At 46.0% G+C, this 18,181-nt stretch overlaps 4 protein-coding genes across 16 annotated transcripts; 1 reads left to right on the top strand and 3 right to left on the bottom strand.

Moving 5' to 3' along the window:
- Positions 1-325: 325 nt before the first annotated feature.
- On the bottom strand, positions 326-4,587 carry gps2 (G protein pathway suppressor 2). Of its 9 annotated transcripts, XM_061668692.1 has the most exons (11): positions 4,447-4,587; positions 3,693-3,810; positions 3,488-3,597; positions 2,541-2,653; positions 2,381-2,460; positions 2,237-2,316; positions 1,880-2,051; positions 1,720-1,803; positions 860-936; positions 699-794; positions 447-616 (listed from the first exon to the last, which is right to left on the bottom strand). In XM_061668692.1, exons 2-11 carry the CDS (start codon positions 3,784-3,786, stop codon positions 524-526), a joined length of 999 nt encoding a protein of 332 aa, XP_061524676.1. In that variant the 5' UTR covers positions 3,787-3,810; positions 4,447-4,587; the 3' UTR covers positions 447-523. The 9 variants fall into 9 exon arrangements, 6 of the variants coding, with proteins under 6 accessions (XP_061524673.1, XP_061524676.1, XP_061524678.1 ...); XM_061668689.1 differs by having other exon boundaries at positions 326-616; positions 2,237-2,460; XM_061668694.1 differs by lacking the exon at positions 4,447-4,587 and having other exon boundaries at positions 447-640; positions 678-794; positions 3,693-3,804.
- A 423-nt stretch (positions 4,588-5,010) lies between these two features.
- Positions 5,011-7,458, bottom strand: LOC133397728 (gamma-aminobutyric acid receptor-associated protein). The gene is made up of 4 exons (XM_061668967.1): positions 7,237-7,458; positions 6,026-6,104; positions 5,544-5,662; positions 5,011-5,464 (listed from the first exon to the last, which is right to left on the bottom strand). Exons 1-4 carry the CDS (start codon positions 7,324-7,326, stop codon positions 5,384-5,386), a joined length of 369 nt encoding a protein of 122 aa, XP_061524951.1. The 5' UTR covers positions 7,327-7,458; the 3' UTR covers positions 5,011-5,383.
- Positions 7,459-8,256: 798 nt separating this feature from the next.
- LOC133397899 (serrate RNA effector molecule homolog) lies at positions 8,257-13,998 on the bottom strand. Of its 4 annotated transcripts, none has more exons than XM_061669316.1 (16): positions 13,743-13,998; positions 12,664-12,786; positions 12,233-12,343; positions 12,015-12,161; positions 11,889-11,949; positions 11,474-11,771; positions 11,260-11,405; positions 10,837-11,169; positions 10,696-10,757; positions 10,547-10,625; positions 10,063-10,461; positions 9,840-9,993; positions 9,656-9,768; positions 9,358-9,589; positions 9,025-9,217; positions 8,257-8,947 (listed from the first exon to the last, which is right to left on the bottom strand). In XM_061669316.1, the coding sequence occupies exons 2-16, from the start codon at positions 12,780-12,782 to the stop codon at positions 8,872-8,874; spliced, it is 2,523 nt and encodes an 840-aa protein (XP_061525300.1). In that variant the 5' UTR covers positions 12,783-12,786; positions 13,743-13,998; the 3' UTR covers positions 8,257-8,871. The 4 variants fall into 4 exon arrangements, with proteins under 4 accessions (XP_061525300.1, XP_061525302.1, XP_061525299.1 ...); XM_061669318.1 differs by having other exon boundaries at positions 10,837-11,130; XM_061669315.1 differs by having other exon boundaries at positions 8,258-8,947; positions 10,063-10,215; positions 10,297-10,461; positions 10,837-11,405.
- A 104-nt stretch (positions 13,999-14,102) lies between these two features.
- ift46 (intraflagellar transport 46 homolog (Chlamydomonas)) lies at positions 14,103-17,051 on the top strand. 2 transcript variants are annotated; one of them, XM_061669319.1, is made up of 6 exons: positions 14,103-14,230; positions 14,617-14,718; positions 14,811-15,103; positions 15,343-15,436; positions 15,508-15,639; positions 16,176-17,051. In XM_061669319.1, the coding sequence occupies exons 2-6, from the start codon at positions 14,623-14,625 to the stop codon at positions 16,521-16,523; spliced, it is 963 nt and encodes a 320-aa protein (XP_061525303.1). In that variant the 5' UTR covers positions 14,103-14,230; positions 14,617-14,622; the 3' UTR covers positions 16,524-17,051. The 2 variants fall into 2 exon arrangements, with proteins under 2 accessions (XP_061525303.1, XP_061525304.1); XM_061669320.1 differs by having other exon boundaries at positions 14,103-14,375.
- Positions 17,052-18,181: the final 1,130 nt, after the last annotated feature.

Below are 18,181 nucleotides of genomic sequence, written 5' to 3'. Positions count from 1 at the left end.
TTAACGTGGGGAAGAAAATAAACAATAAAACCACCTAAAGTGAATTACAATGTTAAAACAAAAATAACGTATTGTAATTGTCAATAGTGTACCCCAAAGATTTTCTGGGGGTGGTTATCAATAATGATTTCACATCGCATTCATTAAAAAATACATTTCAACATCTAAAATTAATAACACAACGATCAATACGTTTGCCTCCAGTCAAGCAAATGTTTAAAAACAACTATCAAACTCCTTTAAAAATACTTAAAATAATTGACAAAAATGATCCTTTTCTTTATCGTTGATCAAGGAAAAATAGAAATACACTCAGGGAGTTGCACAACATTTTATTAAGCAACAAACAGTAAAAGCTGTAAATAGAATATACGTCATAACGTGAACATATGCTGTACATAAACTTACAATCAACAACACGGATGAGGGGAGGGGAGGGGAAAAAAAAAAAAAAAAAAAAAAAAGGATCCAACCATCGTCCCACGGGTGAACTCAAGCCGAGAGCAGGAAATGCCAGGACGGCTCACTTGCCGTGGTGGTAAAACCTCTGGCCGCTCTGGCCGTGGGGCAGGAAGCTGTGACGCGGCGCCGCCTGCGGCGAGTTCTGGAACGCAGCCTGGGCGACGACAAAAAGGCGTGGCTGCAGCGTGCGGTTTTTACCGGTTAGCCGAGCGGACGGCTCGGTGCGGGCGGTTCACCTTTGCGCCGGGAATCTGGACGGCCATGGTCGGCGCGGGCAGCAAGCCTTGAGTTGAGGGATGCATGGCGGGCGGGTGCATGGGCCTCAGGGCGCCCTGCGGGGACAAGCGCAAATGGAACGTTTGGGCCGCCGCTACGTGTGCAGAAAACGGGCACGTACCGCGTCGGTGAAGCCCGACTGCTGATTGGCGTGTTCCAGCTGCTTCTGGAGGGGGATTCCGGCCCCCGGGATGTACCCTGAGACGATGAAACGCTAAGTCACAACAACTTGATTCGTCCCGCTATATGTGGTGATAACTCATCCGCCGGATTTGATCGATGGAAAAGGATCTTGGAGGCACAAAAAAATCGAAGCCTGGATTGACTGAAAAATGGATCAAACATTTTCTTTAGTCTAATAATGACTTAACAAACCACCTAAACTATACAATGTTTGGAATTTACCACTGCCCTGTAGTCAGTCAAGGAAATTAACATTTTTTTTTCCTTAAATCAACAAATAAACCATTCTAAATCTAAAATGACAGACATAATTAGCAGCCAATCAGATTTTCTGGGGGTCGTTAATATTATTAACGCATGAATTATTAATGATATGGAACACATCAGTTATAAATGTATTAACATTTGTTTTAAGTAATTCCATAACCCCCATCTAAAATTAACAATTTTTAATGAGTGACAAATATTTTTTCTTTAGATTGAAAATAAACCAAACATTAACAATTGCAGTGTAAAAATATAACATCTCAAATGAATATAAACATTTCTGAATAAATTAAGTGATGAATATTTTTCCCCATGGTCAGTTGAAATAATTAATAATAGTTTTATCAGATTTTCTGGGGGTGGTTGTCATGATTTTTTGAATTCTTTGAAAAAAAAAATAATATATATATATATATATATATATATATATATATCTTAGCATTTTAGGTAAATGCGTGTCAAAAAAAATGGGTGCTTTTGTGTGCATTGCAGTCAACTATTGAGCGCATAGTGACAGGACCGGGAACTGACCGGGCTGGGAGGTGAAGTGACCGTGGACCGGGTAGGCAGGCTGCTGGTGGGGCAGGTACTGCATGGCCTGGAAGGCGGACGCTCCTGAAGGGGCGACGAGGGAAAGCCACACAGTTCCAGAAACCCTTTTCCCGCATCGGTTTCGATACGCCGGCCGTACCTCTGATCTGAGAACCGCCGGCGAAGCTGACCGGGACGGACGGTCCGGCGGCGTAGGCGGCGGGATGCTGGGCTTGGGCCACCCCGTAGGACTCGTGGACCCCCTGCGCCCCGCCGAATTGGCCGTGCTCTGCCGAAGCCGAACTGAACGCGGGCGCCTGATAGTGGCGCGTCTGAACAAAGAAAAGACATGAGATTTGAAGGACGCCCGGATTGCGAATCCCTCCCTAGCCGCGATATCAGAGTTGGCCGTTTTGCTGCGCAGTCTCATCACAAGCGGGGAGGGGCCAGGTTTTCGGCGTGGAGGGTTTCGCCGAACAGACTTTTTTTTTTGTGAAAGCCGCGGGCAGATACTCACGGGAAGAACAGCGCTCTGGAAAAGCTGCTTGCTCCGATCTCCGAGCAGGGCGCCGGGTCGACTGTGGCTGACGGGGCTGCCTGCGTTCGAGCGGCGACGTTAACATTTTGCGCCGCCTTGCGGTGACTTTCCGGAGCGACTCACCCTGAATGCTGAGGAGGTGCTGGCCCGCGTGCATGGGAAGACCGGCCTGGTAGCTGGCCGACGTCAAGGTGGTGATGTCGCTGAAAGGACAGGACAGCGGGTGAGCCCACGGCGCGTCGGGAAAACGCAGCGGACGTCGCTTTCGGCGGATGGCGCTCACCTCTGCTCCTTCCGGCGTCTTTTCTCTTCTTCGTGGAGAACTTTCTTGAGTTGCAAGAAGAGCTGATGTTTCTCCTCTTGGAGCCCCTGAAGCTTTTCGCCCATCTTCATCACCTGAACGAGTGTTCAAAAGACTCAATTTGGGAAAGGTAATTCATAATTTACATTAGAGTCCTGTAATATTAGTTGCATTCGTTTTGGCCAGTTAAAAAGTACTTATTCAATTACTCATTAAATAATCAAAAATATCAGCGGGGGAATAAATGGCTGGTACATTTTCATAATATTAAATATTATTGGTTAATTGATTATAGCTTAAGAAATGCGATGTAACAAAGACAATTAATTATTTGACTATTTTTTTTCCCCATTATCTTTTTAAGGAAATGTGTACTAAAATAGAATCATTTTCAGCATTGTTTCACTACATCCATTTGCACCAAAATGAACTACGAGACATGCAAAGTTCTTTTTAAATGTCTATTTATTTCAGTAAGTAATCGGGTTCTTAAATCTAATTATAAATTAGATTTAAGATACAAAAACATATTTTTCAAGTAATTACACATTAAATAATACACTTATGATTTAATTAACTAAATTTATGCGAATCAATTTTAGCGATAGGCAAATGTACACATTTTCCATACACTTAAAAATAGTTGAGCAATTTTACCAAAAAATGAAAAAACTGAATTTTCTTCAAATGAATTTACTGTACTGCTTTTATCGTGCTTTGTTTTTACTCCGCATCCGGCTCGGCGGTGAAAATGAGAATCTGTTCTCCGTTACCTTAAAAGTTAAATCAAAAATAAATAGGTCCAATGAATAAAATGGAATACATTCCTATTTTATTATCAAAATAAACTATTCCATACACATTGTAGCTATTTCACTTATTGCAATTGGACTTGACTGTGAATTTGCATCGGTTTTATTTATCCAAACCTGCTCCTTGGTTTCCTCCAAGGACATCCTCTCCTCGATCTCTTTGGTCCTCTTCCTCTCCTCCTCCTCCTTCATCTTCTGCTCCATCATCTTGTCCACTTCCTCTTCCTCTGGAGAAAACAACAACAACAACAACCAAAGGCGTCCGATGGGCCGCGTCGTCAGCGCTGCGTGGCGGTGGTCGTGCGGCGTGCTGGGGTGTCACCTTGTCTCTTGCGCTCTCGCTCCCTCATGATGTGCTTGTGGAGCGCTCGGGCCATCGCGTTGGACAGCTTGGGTCTCTCCAGCAGTGCGGGCATGGTGACGGGCAGTGGAGGGGCCAGCTCCAAATCATAATCACTAGTTACTATACTTTGGCATTTTATTATAACAGAAAATTGCATCTAAAAAAATGTACACAGTCGCACATTATCATAGTTCTTCAGGTAACTACTGTTATAGTATTACAGTTTTCCCCTAAGAAAAATATTTCAAAGAAAATATATTGTGGCAGATTTTTTTTCCCCTGAAATAAATCTTTAGTTCAATAGCATTTTCTCCATGAACTTTTCACCTATATTTTATTTTTACAATATATAATAAATATATAAAATGTACTTATCTTTTTATGCATTTGTTTTTGTGGCAGATGACCATTCTGTACATCCTAATTAATAACAAATATTTTGACCAAACAGCCATATTCATTGTGTGTTACTTTTATCTTGTATCGTTAAAAATATTTTGACAGGAAGGCCTACAAGCCACTAAGCTTCTTTTGCAATAATAACGGAGACTGCTTTTGCAAATGTACATTTATAATAACGTATTAATGCATAGTAGTGACGGAAATCGTGCATTTGAACAAGCAAGTACGTTCCCAAAAGCAACAAAATGGAAGCAGTTAGCTTCTCGTACGTAACAAGCTAGCGGCGTCATTTGGCCAACGCGGATACAATAAATGAGACCACAATGCTTACTTTTGACGTCGCGTGTCTCCTTTAACGTGAAGTCAGTTGAACTGCCAACTATTTTGTACTCTTGACGCTTGGCTTTTATACAGAACAACACAAGCTCCCGCCGCTAACTCTCAACAGAGCAGTGATGGTGACGATGCATTGTGGGTAATGGCGTTTTCTTCACGAAAGGGGCTCTCTCGCGAGACCTTGTGGGGGAAATAAAGCATGGACCTAGTGTACCAACGCATTGTGGGTAATGGCGTTTTCGTCACACAACGACTTCCCTCGCGAGAACTTGTGGGGAAAAAAAACATGGACAGAGTGTACTAACCATACGTATCTAATTAAAAAATATAAATGTAGTAAAAATGCTAAAATAGTTCTCAAAATACTCGATTTTTATAAGTATTTCAATTACTATATTTATTCACAAATACATACAGTATCGTTTCAAAAGTGGCAATCCCCATATACTATTTAGTTTAAGAATTATTTTACATACAAGCATCAAAAAACTTAATACTGTATTTTTTTTTCAATAACAAGAACTTTAAATATCTTAGAATTGAAGACAAGAGACACCCATTTAGCTTTTTCATCAAATTTTATCATTTTATGGTCACGAGTGGAGAGAAAGCGCCAGTAATGCAGCTCTAGAGAGTTCTTAAAAAAAAGAAGAGGAAAAAAAAATTGCACTCAGCTTCACGATACAGTAAATAAAGCCATCTAAAATTAACAATAACCGCAATAATCATAGTCAATATAACTGTTCCGTAGCAGTCGGGAAATAAGAAACGGAGGCCGATAGATACAACGTGACACTGATGGAGATAGGGACGGGTGAAAGTGCATCTGACGCCTTTTGCTCTGTGAACTCCGAGCTGCTGAGCTAGATTAAATATTCCCAATGGATGTATGTTTGCGTCGCGGGAAGGCGGGGGGAGACAAAGAGCGGGGATCACATTTCCCTTCGGCCGCTCCCGTACACGCTCTCGTCGCTGTAGGCGATGTAGAGGAAAAAATCCTCTTCGTGGTGCTCCTGAAAACGTAGAAAGGGGAGACGTGCGTAAACGACGGGGGCGTTTTTGAAGCCTGAACGGCGCGAGCGATGACCTCACCTGGTACAACAGTCCCATGGTGGCCGAGGTGGGTGGAATGACGTTGTTTACGAAGAAGAAGAGCGCATCCTCGGCTCGCAAGTGGATTCGTTTTCGGATGAGGAAATAAAACTGGCCCACTGGATTTGGAAGACAAAAGTGGGGATTATACACGCCTTCATGTTTTGAGAAATTATTTTTAAAAACAAAACAGAAGTACAAGAGAAAATGACATTTTCCAGATCCAGGGATCTTACCACAAGCCCTAAAGTACAATAAAAAAAAATCTCAATACTTACAGTAGCAGATTACCGTATGTGCGCAAAAACCTTTTTTCTTAAACATTTTATAAAAATCACACCTGTCAAATGAATATGAAACAGTGGCGCGAGGCCGCGATTGTAAGGAATAATGACACAAAACCACCTACATTTGATTTGTGATTGCATTGCGCAAACAGAAATCATGTCGTTACCAGTAAGTAGAAGCAAATGTTTATTCACCTGTCAGGTCGGAGGGGACAAGATACTTCTTCTTGTCCAGATCACCTATTCTGGCTTTGGGAGCTTTCTCCACAATAACCTGGAAAATACATATACATTCATAAAAATGAATTTTCATGAAATCATGAATGTGCCTGTATTCATGACAATGAACGTGATTCTTCACAATAATGCAGGGGGGGAAATAATTTGGTTCCTCCTTGGTGAAACTAATCTATTAAAATGTATAAAATTATCATAAAACGGACATACTGTACATCAGGGGTGGGCAAACTATTTTTAAAGTGAATGTAATGTATAATTCATCCCATTATATCAAATAAAATACTGAAAAATGTTTTCAAAAATGTTAGTGTATGTACACTCATGCTAATTTTATTTATATTTACCCATTTATTAGTAAATGTTTTTTTAAAAGTAGATGTAATTTATTTTAAACCACGTTTATTTATAATTTAATATATATCCCTTTAGTTAATAAAGCAGTTGTCAAAGTTTGTAAAAAACAATTTACCTTTTCATGTACAATTCTCAATCAAATAAAAAATGGTTTTCAAATATGTAAGTAACAGTTTATTTTAAAAATAAAATGTATTTGATTTAATTCAGAATAAAACGAAAACAAATGTTAGTTTAAAAACATGTGATAATTTCTCTAATGAGAAAATACTGTTTTCATTTACAATTAATGAACCAATTATTTAATAAAATAAGTAAAAACTTTTAAAAATTGAAAACTGAAAAATTATTTTGCAAAGATAAAATAAGTTAAATAAAATTCATAAAATAAGTAAACATTTTTTAAAAACATTTGTAAAATATCTACTATTTTTATTTGTCATGAATATAAGCCTTATTTCCCTGTATTGGTTTATTTTACATATTTTCATTTTGATTTGACAACAAACCAACTGAGCAATTATTAGGTGAGCTAACTTATTTATTATTAGCGGTGTCGCTCCCAAAACGCGGAAGTTTTTTTTTTTCTATATATATATATATATATATATATATATATATATACTACGACGTTGAACGGAAAGCTAGCTCGGCCTGTTGCTGCTCACTGAATGCCACATGTGGCTGCATTTTCACCACATTTGTAGAAAGACAGCACATACACGCACACATTGGGCCGAGGGAGCGCCGTGTGGAACTAGCTCACGAAAGCCAGCCTCCTAGTTAGCCGCTAACGTTAGCACACTACTTACGGGAACCCTATCCGGATACTTCTTCCGAATCTTCTCGCCTTCGGACCGCCTTTTCTCAAAGGGATGCTCCTCTTTGTATTGGAACTTCATCGTTACGAGAGATGACGGACGGCGAGTCAGTCGGTCGCTCGTTCCGGGTTCGGGGGGAGAAAATCGCTGACAAACCAACCACGACAACAACAAACGATGCTAAAGTGGCTAGCTATGGCGCGCGGAGGGATATACAATAACAACGTGACGTAAGAGGGCTACAACCACGTATAAACCACATCGACGTATGATGGCAATTGGGTCGGTATATTACAGCAACTGTTTCTTTCCTAAAAGGCGCCATAGCCCCAAACCGAGTGGGAGTGTGTCTATGTGTGTTATTTGGTGGGGGACTACTTTATTTTGATCATCCGCTGCGCCTGACCACCTGGAAACAGAGTGGTGAATCGGCCGCTGCCCTTGTCATATGACACTGCGGTTCGGCCGACTTCCGCTTTAAACGGAAAGCATGACGGTAAAGCGCCGCTTTCAAAATAAAAAGTCAGCAACCAGGATGATTGTATGCCACAGGCTTTTAAGGATTACTCTCTAATTCCTACCGTTCTGCAAATTACTAAACGATCCTAGGATTCTCCGGAAATTGATTAAGTAGTATTTCAGAATAAAATCCCTTTCAAGTCTGTGTCACGAGCAGAAAATTCAGTGACATGAAAAAAACAAAACAAAAAAAAAACACTTCTGTCAACTTCCTGGGTGGCAAACCTGAAGGGAGTCCAGTCAGTGCTACAAGTGGAATGGGTTATTGCACTGATTGTCAAAGTTTGGTACGCAAAAAACGCAGAATTACTGAGTTAAATAAAAAAGTTTGAGAACTGGTTTGCTGATCCTGTGAATGCATTCACGACTTTGCAGGGTTTTTAATGTATACATATGGACATTATTTACAGTACAGTACCCATCTTTATTTTTTTTATTTAATTTTCATTGTTACTGCTAAGTAGTGTGCAATATAATAAACGTAAGGTCAAAATACGTTAAATAATTAACCCAATATAGTGTCTCTACTTGATGGAAATTCGCTTATCGCGCCCAGCCCTGGAACCTAACTCCCACGATAAACGAGGGTTCGCTGTACTTTGAATATCCCTAAATTTAGTTGACAGTCATCACATTTACAGATTGAGTTTATTAAAAATTCATAACAGTTAATGAATTGAAGCAAGAATTTACAGTCAATGATAAAGCTACATGAAAAGGAAAGCACACCTAAAAAAAAAAGCATCCTTAAAAAAAGAAAAGCAGCAAAGCACTGGGGGTGATCAAGAGAAGGCTAAAGCTAACCTGTCTCACACAAGTCTAAACGCAGCTCACGTTTCCGATTAGCGGGTGAACAATCGGACGTTTGGTGAAAAAAAAAAGTCAAAGTTGGATTTAATTCCGGGGATGGGCTTGTATTTTCCAACTGGGTTTAAAACAAGCAAAACTAGTTCACTGAATTCAAAGAGGAAGGTGTGGTTTTTGTTTTCTTTAATATGACATCATGGCTTTTTAAAAAGTAATCTTGGTCCAGCTGGAAGGAACACACACACGCACACGCACACACACAGAAGCAGAGAGGGAATCCTGGGGAAGAAAGCTGCCGGTTTAAAAGAAGTCCAGGTCGTCCGGAGCGTCCAGGTCTCTGTACTCGATGATGGAGCGGGGGTCTCCTCGCATACCCCTGCGCACACACGAACACGGAATTACACGCGGTGCACGCCAACATGGGCGGTGTTGACCGTCATCGTGTTTCCTCACCTGTTGTTTGGCTGTTTCCCCGGGAAGCCTAAGTTGCCCCTGAAGTTGTCATAGTGACCGCGGCCGGCCCCGAACTGGTTGGCGGGGAAATGGGGAGTTCCGGGGAAAGCGGGCAGCAGAGGCCTGATGCCGGGCGGGTATCCCAGAAGGCTTTGCGGTTGAGGTGACACTGTGGGAAAGCTGGTGGGGGGGGCTAGAGGCAGGAACGCAAAAGCGGGGTCAGGGGACGAGGTGCCTGAGGGTTGACCTTTCCTTGAAATGTGGGCGGAGGGAGCTCGTTCTGGGAACGAGTCGACTCGTACCTTTTGTCGGGACGTCTCTTTTCGAGCTTACCTTGAGCCGGAGGCGGCGGGGGCTTGTTCTCGGGCAACACCGGTCTCTTGGCGTCCATCAGGTAGTTGTTGAAGTAGTCCACTTCCTGTCTGACGGCATCCACCTTCTCGCCGTGTTTGTTGAGGATGTGTTTACGCACAAACTCCGGAGCCTTAAACTTCTTGCCGCTCAGAGGACACAGCCACTTGTCTTTGCTGAGCTCCTGAGTGTTGGCCGCCAGGAACTTCTCCACCTGCCAAACGAATGCCGTCAATACTGACCCACGAGACTACGTGATAGTGGCGGCGGAAAGTCTCACTTCCTGTTCCGGGTCTTTCTTCCCCAGGCGCGAGGCGTCGTCTGCACTCACCACTTCGGGCGGACTCAGCAGAGGAGCCAGACGCTCCTCACACATCTTCAGGTGTTCACCCACTGGCCGACCACAGCAAAGTACGTCACGGCGGGCTCGACCGCGCGGGCGCGCGTGCGCGTGTCTGCTATACCTTCAGCCGCTGTGATCTTGGCCACGGGCAGGGGTCCCCGCACATGTATCAGTCCGCAGCGATGAGGCATGTGGTCCTCAGCGGGATACTGGCAGAAGTTGTAGTAGTCCAGCGAGTGGACCACACGCAAGTAGAGCAGCAGCGTGTCCAGCACCTGCACACAAACAAACACGCACTGCAACACCGCATGAAGACAGCCACACACACAAACAGCTGGTCCCACCTTCAACAACGTCTTATCAGTCTCCACGGTAACGTCCGAGGACACCGCGTCTTTGGCGTCGCCGGCCTCGCCGCCCGTCAGCTCCTCCTCTTCGGCGCTCACCTCCTCGATGAGGTAATCGGTGATGTTCTTCAGGACGGGGTTGGTCTCCGTCTGCAGTGGTGCATTCGTACGTGGGTTCGGAGCCAAACAGAAAGTGCCGAGGGGTGGAGGCGGGGCAACGGGAAGCGGCACCTGTTCCTGCCACAGCTCCGCCCTCTGGTCCAGCGTGTGCACCAGCCTGGCGGCCAGGCGGACGTCGTTCCTCGCCACGGGCTTGTGCTGAGTCAGCCCGTTGACGCTGCGGACGCGACGGCACAAATCTCGGTTGACCACCGGGGAAAGCTCGCAGTCTCGGAGCTGCGAGGGGCCGGAGAAGATGAGACGAGTTGGAAGAAGACGGTAGCAGACGGCGGCGAGGGCGCGACCGTGTGACGACGGTTACCCGAATATTCTGCAGGTTCCAGCATGTCTCCTTGATGTTGACGCCGCGGTCGAACGTCAGCCAGCACCGCCGAAAGAACCTGGCACACATCTGTATTGTGATGCGCAGTCGCCGGTCACGCTTTTTACCATCGCACACTTTCTACTCACCTCCTCTCTGGCTGAGGGTCTGACAGCGCCACCCGCAGGAAGCCCGAGTACCTGCGACACAGCTGCAAACACAGAGGGCTCGAGTGCGCATTCAGGGGCAGCGGAAGATGCCGATCGGCAGCGGGGGCGGTGGGCACTCACTGCGGCGATCTCCTCTTTGGACGCGTCGGGCGGGACGCTCCTGATGAAAAGCGAGGTGGTGAGGTGCAGCGGCCGAGGCCTCACCGGCGACGCGGGCGCCTTCTCTTCCTTCTCGCCGTCAGAGTGCGAGGAGTCGGAGGCCGAGCCTTCGCCACTGTCAGCCGACATGCTGCGCTTCCTCTTCCTGCTTTTCTTGGCCTCCTCTTCTTCCTTCTGCTCCTCCTCCTTGTCCTCTTCCTCCTCCTCCTCCTCCTCCTCCTCGTCTTCCCCGTTCTGCTTGCTGTCCTCATCCTTCTGAGGTGTGAAATCGTCATTGAGTTCAACAGCGATTCCCTGTTTATCACGAGGAAATGTTCCACAATATAGAGGGGCTTTCTGTGACAAAGAAAAGCAGATACTAGAACCCCCACGCTGTACTCTCACCTGACTTCGGGTCCTGCCCAGCTCGCCGTCCGCCGGCTCCTTGCTCGGACCCGCCGCGGACTCGCCTACGCCTCCGCCGCCGCGCTCCCCGCCGGGCTCCAGCACCTTCAGGTCCAAGTCCGTGCCACCCTCCATCTTGATGACGGCTGCGGACGAGAACGCGAGGTCAGAAGTCACCCGTGCGGAGCCTCCTGCTTCCTGGACCGCGGCTGACCTGCATCCAGCACTTGAATGATGGCGGTGGCGTGCTCCATGTCCAGCGCCACGCCGTCCAGCCACTTGTTGTCCCACAGGAAGAGGAACACACCCAGACGGCGTTTGAGCGCGGCCAGGGACTCCGCCTTCCTGGCCGCGATGTCGTCGGGGTGGTACTTGGAGCGGAACCACTCCTGCTCTTTGTGCTGGACGAAGAAGTCCTGCAGCTGCTGGCGCCGGAAGTCCACTTTGTACTGATTGTAGCGCTTGACCGCCTCCGTCTCGTCCACGCTGTCCTCCGTGTTCAGCAGGAAGTCCTGCGCGACACACGCAACAGCTTAGGGCTGGGTTATTCATTTGTTTATTTGTCAGGACAAATTTGTATTCCAAGCCATTTTCTTTCCCGTGACACCCTGACCGCTTGCTTCACTCACCTTGAAGCTTCTCATGGTTGGAGGTCCGGGGGGCGGCAAGTCAGGATCCACCATCGCCAACCTGAGGGAAGATAAAAGTGCGTGTATCGCTCCGCCCAGCACGCGCACGTGTGCCCGTGGACGCACCTGCCCTGCAGCGGGTGAGCTCCGTGATGCATGGGTAATTGCGGGATGTCGGGGGGCCAGCCTTGAGGCCCCACCCTTGGGAACAAAGCGCCGCCGCCTCCTCCAAAGGGCTGCTCAAAGCGGTATGGCTCGCCCCGGTGGTCGTCCCTGGCGAAACCAGGACACGTTGAGCTGCGGCGCGTGGAGGTTGACGCGAGCCATACGCGGCCGCCGCTCACCAGTCTCTCCTCATGCGCTTGTGCTGAGGGCTCATGTGTCTCGGCGGCGAAAACCTCTCCCTGCGACCACGGTCGTAGTCCCGTCTTCTCTCTCTGCCGCGTTCCCAGTCCCTGAATGTGCACACGTACACTCATCACACGAGCCGTCCAGACATTTTCTATTCTCTTTAAGGGTCGAGTGGAGATCCGAACTCAGGATCTCTGGACTGCGCTACGGGTAGGACCGCATAAGTTTTTTACTTCTTCCTACTTCCTATTGAACAAGTACATTAGTATCAAAGGACAAACTCTACTGCTGCCTTCTATATGTGTGTGTATGTTTTCACTTTTTGAGTTTTTTTCCTTTGTTTTACATGTATTGTGTTGAATTGTTTGTATATGCCCAACAACTACTCCGTCGGGAAAAATATTTTTTTCAATGACGGTTCCACCTGTCGGGCCAGTCGTCGCGTCGCCTCTCTTCTCGCTCTCGGGATCGCTCCATGTCGCTCCGCTCCCTTCGGAACTTGTCGCGCCGCCTCCTGTCGAACTCATCATCACTGTCACCCATTGGTCTGCACACAAATACACATTCTGAGCCTCTCGGGACTGACCCACTGGCCTCCGACAAGGGACTGTTAGTAAAAAAGAAAAACTATCCCAGAGCTTTGCATTTGGGAGGTGTTATTGTGATTCTTCCATAGTGACAAAAATACCTTGCTCTATCAGCATATTTGCAGAATAGAACTGAAATGTCACTGACACAGAAACAATGAAAATCACTTCGACATCCCACAATTTGCAGCATTGAGTAATAAACACACCATCTCGCTACAATAATGCCTATGCCAGTGTCCCATAATGACAGACAGAACAATTAATTGTGCTTGCACCTGATGGCAAAAGGTCAAATTAGCGTCTGTATCCTCCTGTTAGTATTCCTATAACAGAATGATCGCTTTGTGTTCCACACACTTCACACTTAGGAAATAAATTTGAGATTAAATTCATATGCGATCATCATTATCTTAGTGTATATATACTTATGTTCTACTGTAAAATATATGCCTTGGCACAAAAAAAGGTTGCGAAACACTGCATTAGTGGTGGCCTAAGACTTTAGCACAGTACTGTGCATACACTAGTAGAAATACACTTACATATGATACTAGTTACACGTACAGTAGAGGAAATATACATACACTAGATAAATGCATACTGACATAGTAGCCGACACATAAACAATCACGTGTTCATTTGCGTGGATGCTTTTTGCTCATTATTTATTGTACTGGCAAAAATATAGAAAATGAATAGTAAAATCAGCTGTGTGGTATAGCAGAATGCTGGAATAGTAACTTTACATTAGCGGCTAACAGCTAGGGCTCGCTCGCCGCTAGCCTTCCTTTAGCTTAAGCGCCGCTAGTTAGCCGCACTTCGCTAATGACTACGAATTTGGAGCGTATTAAACAAAACTTTGTTGACGAGTCCCTGTCGATATTTTTGTTGTTGATTTTGTTGTACAATTTACCTGAAAACGTTGCCGGACGAAAACAAGGAGACCAGCTCACACGAAACGGTCCCGCCGCCACAACGACCAATCACGACACCCTTTCCGGGCCCAAGTTGCCCTCTAGTGCCCTGGAGGAGCTAAAACACCGCCTTGAAATGCACTTTTTTTGTACAATTAATTAATACGATGTAACGTTTAACTTTGGTGACTTTTGATATGATGCTGGCACATTTTCTCGTTGGCAGAAAGCTTATTTAACTCGCTGGCGCACCAGTCCACACGGTGGCAGTAGAGCGCGCTTGCAACGAGCGGCTTTGTTTGGCGATATAGAAGAAGAAGAAGAAGAAGAAGAAGAAGAAGGAGAAGAAGAAGAAGAAAAAGAAAAAGACGAAGAAGAAGAAGAAGAAGAAGAAGAAGAAGAAGAATACAACATGGCGTCTGCGGTTGCTAGGCTACCAAAGCGTTCGTTGTTTTGCTTTTGTGCCTCACCTGAGCGAAACTAGACTGTAAATTTCACTTTTTTTTTTAAAAACAAAAAAGCTTGTTTTCTACCTTTATGTGACAGGAAACGGCGCTTTAGGACAACATTGGAAACCGTCGCGAAAAATCTTTCGCCTTGCCTACAAGAAGCCCATTTTTCACTGGTGCTAGGTGGCTAACGTTAGCAATGATAACGTTAAATAACGTTAAATAATAAAAGGAATTTAACAAGTTCAATTTAGCATTTAGACTATCCTGACGTGTTAAATTTAAGTTAGCGTTGTGTGTGTGTGAATGAAACATTTATTTAACCTTTATTTATTCAGGGAAGGGAATTGAGAACAACATAAGCGATACGATGCTAAAATATTACAATAATCAGTAGGTTAATAAGTAACTTGTGTTTGTGTAGTTGATCATGGAGCGAGCCGACTGTCGGCTTGTGAAGAACCAACCATACGACGAGAGCGTGGAAGTGAGCGACTCGGCAGAGGAGGCGAGCGTCCGCGGCCAGGTAACGAGGGTCTCCATCCTCATGCCTCCTTATTCTTCACGGGGGACGTGGGGCGAGGGTCAGGGGCGGCCGTCAGCATTTGTGCTTTTTAGGCCGAGCGCGGGAGGAACAGGATGGGGCGTAGCCACATGTCCGACCACAGCAGCAGTGACGAGATGGACAAAGACCTCGAGCCTCCGAGGGGTAAAGGCTCAATCGGCAGGCAGCCCGGCGTCAGCCCAAACGAGGAAGACGACGAGGACGAGGAAGAAGAGTCGGGGGAATCGGAGGACGAGGACGAGGACGACGAGACCAGCGAGGCTCCGGAGGGCGCGTACGACCCGGCCGACTACGCCATCCTGCCCGTCAGCGCAGAGATCAAAGAGTTATTCCAGTACATCGTGCGGTGAGTTTGGAGCGAGGTCTGTGTGGCGGCGATGCCGCTGACTGACTGACTGACGGAGACAACTTTGGCTGACTGACACTGACTCACAATGTCTGACTTACTGAGACTGGTAAATGATGGCATTGACTGACGCTGTTTACTAACCGACACTGATGCTTTTTGACATTGACTGACCGACTGACTCTGGCTGTCTGGTGGACGGACTGACTGACTGATTGTGTGCGTTGGGTCTTCCCAAGGTACTCTCCTCAGTCCATCCAGCTGAAACACAGCCTAAGACCCTTCATCCCGGACTTCATTCCGGCCGTGGGCGACATCGACGCCTTCCTCAAGGTAGGTTCCTTCTTCCTGCTCCGCTCGTACCCAAGTCAAAGATCACCAGTCTTCTCTTGGGCGGCGCGCAGGTGCCGAGGCCGGACGGCAAAGCGGACGGGCTGGGCCTTCTGGTTCTGGACGAGCCCAGCGTCAAGCAGTCGGACCCTACGCTCCTGTCGCTCTGGTTGTCCGAGGAGACCAAGCAGCATGCCACCGGCGAGGTAAGCTGAAGGGCTTATCCCTGCAAATTGTGAGATGCTGAACTGATATTCGTTATTCCTGTGACAGTGACAAAGTTCTTTTCTTTTCTATTCTGTTTTGAGATTTTTTTTTGGTGACGGTTGTTGTTATTTATTGGCTGACGTTAGGCCATAAAGTTAGTTTGTCAAAATGTTTACTCTATACAAATGTGTTTTAGAGTAGACAAGGAAGAAATATGTAAATGCGTGCACCCTGTCACGTTGTAGGAAACATTAATTAGAAACCGTTTTAAAATGCCAGTCACCTTTGGAAACTGGACAAAAAGACACATTTAAATTTGAAAAAAGCAATTAATTTTAATTACAACATTCATTTAACACAAGAAGAAGGCATCTTGCAAATGTAAACAACTGTCATGTCTGCCTACGACCCAGCCAGCAGAAAGTAGGAGGTGTTGACGTCTCGTCCCAATTCTTCGAGCCGTTTTGGGGAACAATTGGCATTGGCCCTAAAAATCGTGTTATTAGATAAATATTGATTGACGTGCGTCTCCCAGCTGAAGGTGACCAGCGTGTCCAGTCCTCAGTCCAACCCCCGCGCCGTGGACAGCTGGGTGGAGAGCATCGGCGACCTGCACCGCTCCAAGGCGGCGGCCAGCGTGCAGTACGCGCGCGCCATGCCCGACATCGACGCCCTCATGCAGGAGTGGCCGCCGGAGGTGGAGGAGACTCTGGGCCGCGTGCGCTTGCCCCCCGCCCGCCTCCACTGCAGCTTGCCGCAGTACTGCGACGTCGTGTGCGCCCTGCTGGACGTCCCCGTGTACTGCAGCCGCATCCAAGCGCTGCACCTGCTCTTCAGCCTCTTCCTGGAGTTTAGAGACTCGCAGCACTTTGCGCGCACTTGAACGCGCCCATTGCGACCGAGGGATTTTTCAAGCCTCCTTCTGGAAGACCGCATTTTCAAGTTTGCACGTACATGCAGCGACGACCCCGTAACTTCCGCTAACAACCCAGGCTAAACTCGGTTCATCAGTCGAGATCCGTCACGTCAGCGGTCGCCAACGTGGAGCCCGCGGGCAACAGGCAGTCCCCAAGGACCATGTCACCACACCTGTTGTAAAAATAGCTCACGAGTGACCGGGCATTGCGATTTCCAAGGAATACTCTCGAAGTGATCATTTGAATATGTAAACACTTGCAGAGATTTATAGAAATCAAGTGTTGCATGTTTATTTTTACGTTTCCTGCCTTGTTAAATCATTGGTGATACTTATTGTGAGAAATCATGAACATGATCAGTGTCTTACCATCGATGAATATCAGTAATTATTTATGATAACACAATTAAAGGTCATTTTTAGGGCTTCAATGATTATTTTACTATTCCATTAATCTGTCTGTAATTTTTTTGATTAGTCAATAAATTGGATAGAAACCAAAAAAAATTCTTTTCTATCCCTTGATTGAAAAACAGAACATTATTCCAAATTAACTGATTACGATTGAGGGAGGGGTTTGGTCCTGAACATGTCAGCAAATATGTAAACTTGGTGATCATTGCTTTAAAAAAGTAAAAAGCAAATGTCTTATTTTGATGACGAAGATAATCGGTCTGCTCTCATGGAGGACTGCAGACATATGACGATATTTCGTGCTGAGAGGCTGAAGCGCGAGTATTTGGACAAGGTTGGTATCAGGTCAACATACTTCCTTGACGCCAATGACTACTTTCCTAAGAGTAAGAGCTTTGGCCTTGTCTTGTTTGCACAAGGGGTTCATTTAGACTTGTTACATATATGCAGTCACAGTGTTTGGGGGGGGTGGGGGGGGTAACTCTATACGTTTTATAATGACATCATCTAAATACATAATTGTAATCTATTACATTACTGGCAGATTGTGTGTAGTTGTTGTGAAGCCGAGACTTGTGATTGGCTCTCTCTGGTCCTGTTCCATTCTGTTGCCTTACTAACATGAAACACTTTTCCAAATTTGACCTTCAAGCGTCACCTTGGGGTTTACTTTCATTAGCTCTCAATAATTTTTGTCCCGCAAAGGTTTCCGTCGACGCCCAACCACGCATGCGCAGCCTGTGGCTTCTGCCAAAAAAACAAAAAAAAACCGTAGTTTTTGCAGCATGGCGGCAACCGACTGCGTCTTACGCCGAACTCTGAGGCGGTCCAGAACCGCGCCAAATCAGGTCCTGACATGTCACATATCTTCAATAAGAACGAAAACCAAGCCCTTCATGTCTGCATGTGACGTTTGCATGTGTGCGTGCGTGCGTGTGCGTGTGTGTGTGTGCGTGCACGCGCGTGCGTGCGTGCGTGTGTGTCTTCTGAAAAGAAAAGAGAGAAGGATGTGCAACTTAACGTTAGTTTCGAAACATTACACGAGGATTAATACCCAGCGGATATCGGTACCATTTTGTATTATTTATATGTTTGAAAGCATAAAAGTACACAAAGCATGTCGTTTATTGTTGTTTGAAGCAACTACAGCAAAAATGAGCTTAGCTATATGTTGCCAGTTTGACTAAACTGCAGAGAGTAGCTGGTGTTTA

This window comes from Phycodurus eques, chromosome 23 (genome assembly GCF_024500275.1).
Source record: "Phycodurus eques isolate BA_2022a chromosome 23, UOR_Pequ_1.1, whole genome shotgun sequence".
Taxonomy (NCBI): domain Eukaryota; kingdom Metazoa; phylum Chordata; class Actinopteri; order Syngnathiformes; family Syngnathidae; genus Phycodurus; species Phycodurus eques.
The sequence above is the reverse complement of the archived record's forward strand: the minus strand, read 5'-3'. Positions and strand labels throughout refer to the sequence as shown.

Coding starts and splice junctions, on each gene's coding strand:
- gps2 (XM_061668689.1), bottom strand. CDS start 3,786: ATGCCCGCACTGCTGGAGAGACCCAAGCTGTCCAACGCGATGGCCCGA. Junction 2,654..3,487: donor TGGAGGAAACCAAGGAGCAG/GTTTGGATAAAT, acceptor ACACTCGTTCAG/GTGATGAAGATGGGCGAAAA. Junction 795..859: donor AGTCGGGCTTCACCGACGCG/GTACGTGCCCGT, acceptor TTGTCCCCGCAG/GGCGCCCTGAGGCCCATGCA.
- LOC133397899 (XM_061669315.1), bottom strand. CDS start 12,782: ATGGGTGACAGTGATGATGAGTTCGACAGGAGGCGGCGCGACAAGTTC. Junction 12,344..12,663: donor CGCGACGACTGGCCCGACAG/GTGGAACCGTCA, acceptor GTGCACATTCAG/GGACTGGGAACGCGGCAGAG. Junction 9,590..9,655: donor AGAAAGACCCGGAACAGGAA/GTGAGACTTTCC, acceptor TTCGTTTGGCAG/GTGGAGAAGTTCCTGGCGGC.
- LOC133397728 (XM_061668967.1), bottom strand. CDS start 7,326: ATGAAGTTCCAATACAAAGAGGAGCATCCCTTTGAGAAAAGGCGGTCC. Junction 6,105..7,236: donor AGTATCCGGATAGGGTTCCC/GTAAGTAGTGTG, acceptor TGTATTTTCCAG/GTTATTGTGGAGAAAGCTCC. Junction 5,465..5,543: donor CCATGGGACTGTTGTACCAG/GTGAGGTCATCG, acceptor CTACGTTTTCAG/GAGCACCACGAAGAGGATTT.
- ift46 (XM_061669319.1), top strand. CDS start 14,623: ATGGAGCGAGCCGACTGTCGGCTTGTGAAGAACCAACCATACGACGAG. Junction 14,719..14,810: donor AGGCGAGCGTCCGCGGCCAG/GTAACGAGGGTC, acceptor TGTGCTTTTTAG/GCCGAGCGCGGGAGGAACAG. Junction 15,104..15,342: donor TTATTCCAGTACATCGTGCG/GTGAGTTTGGAG, acceptor GGTCTTCCCAAG/GTACTCTCCTCAGTCCATCC.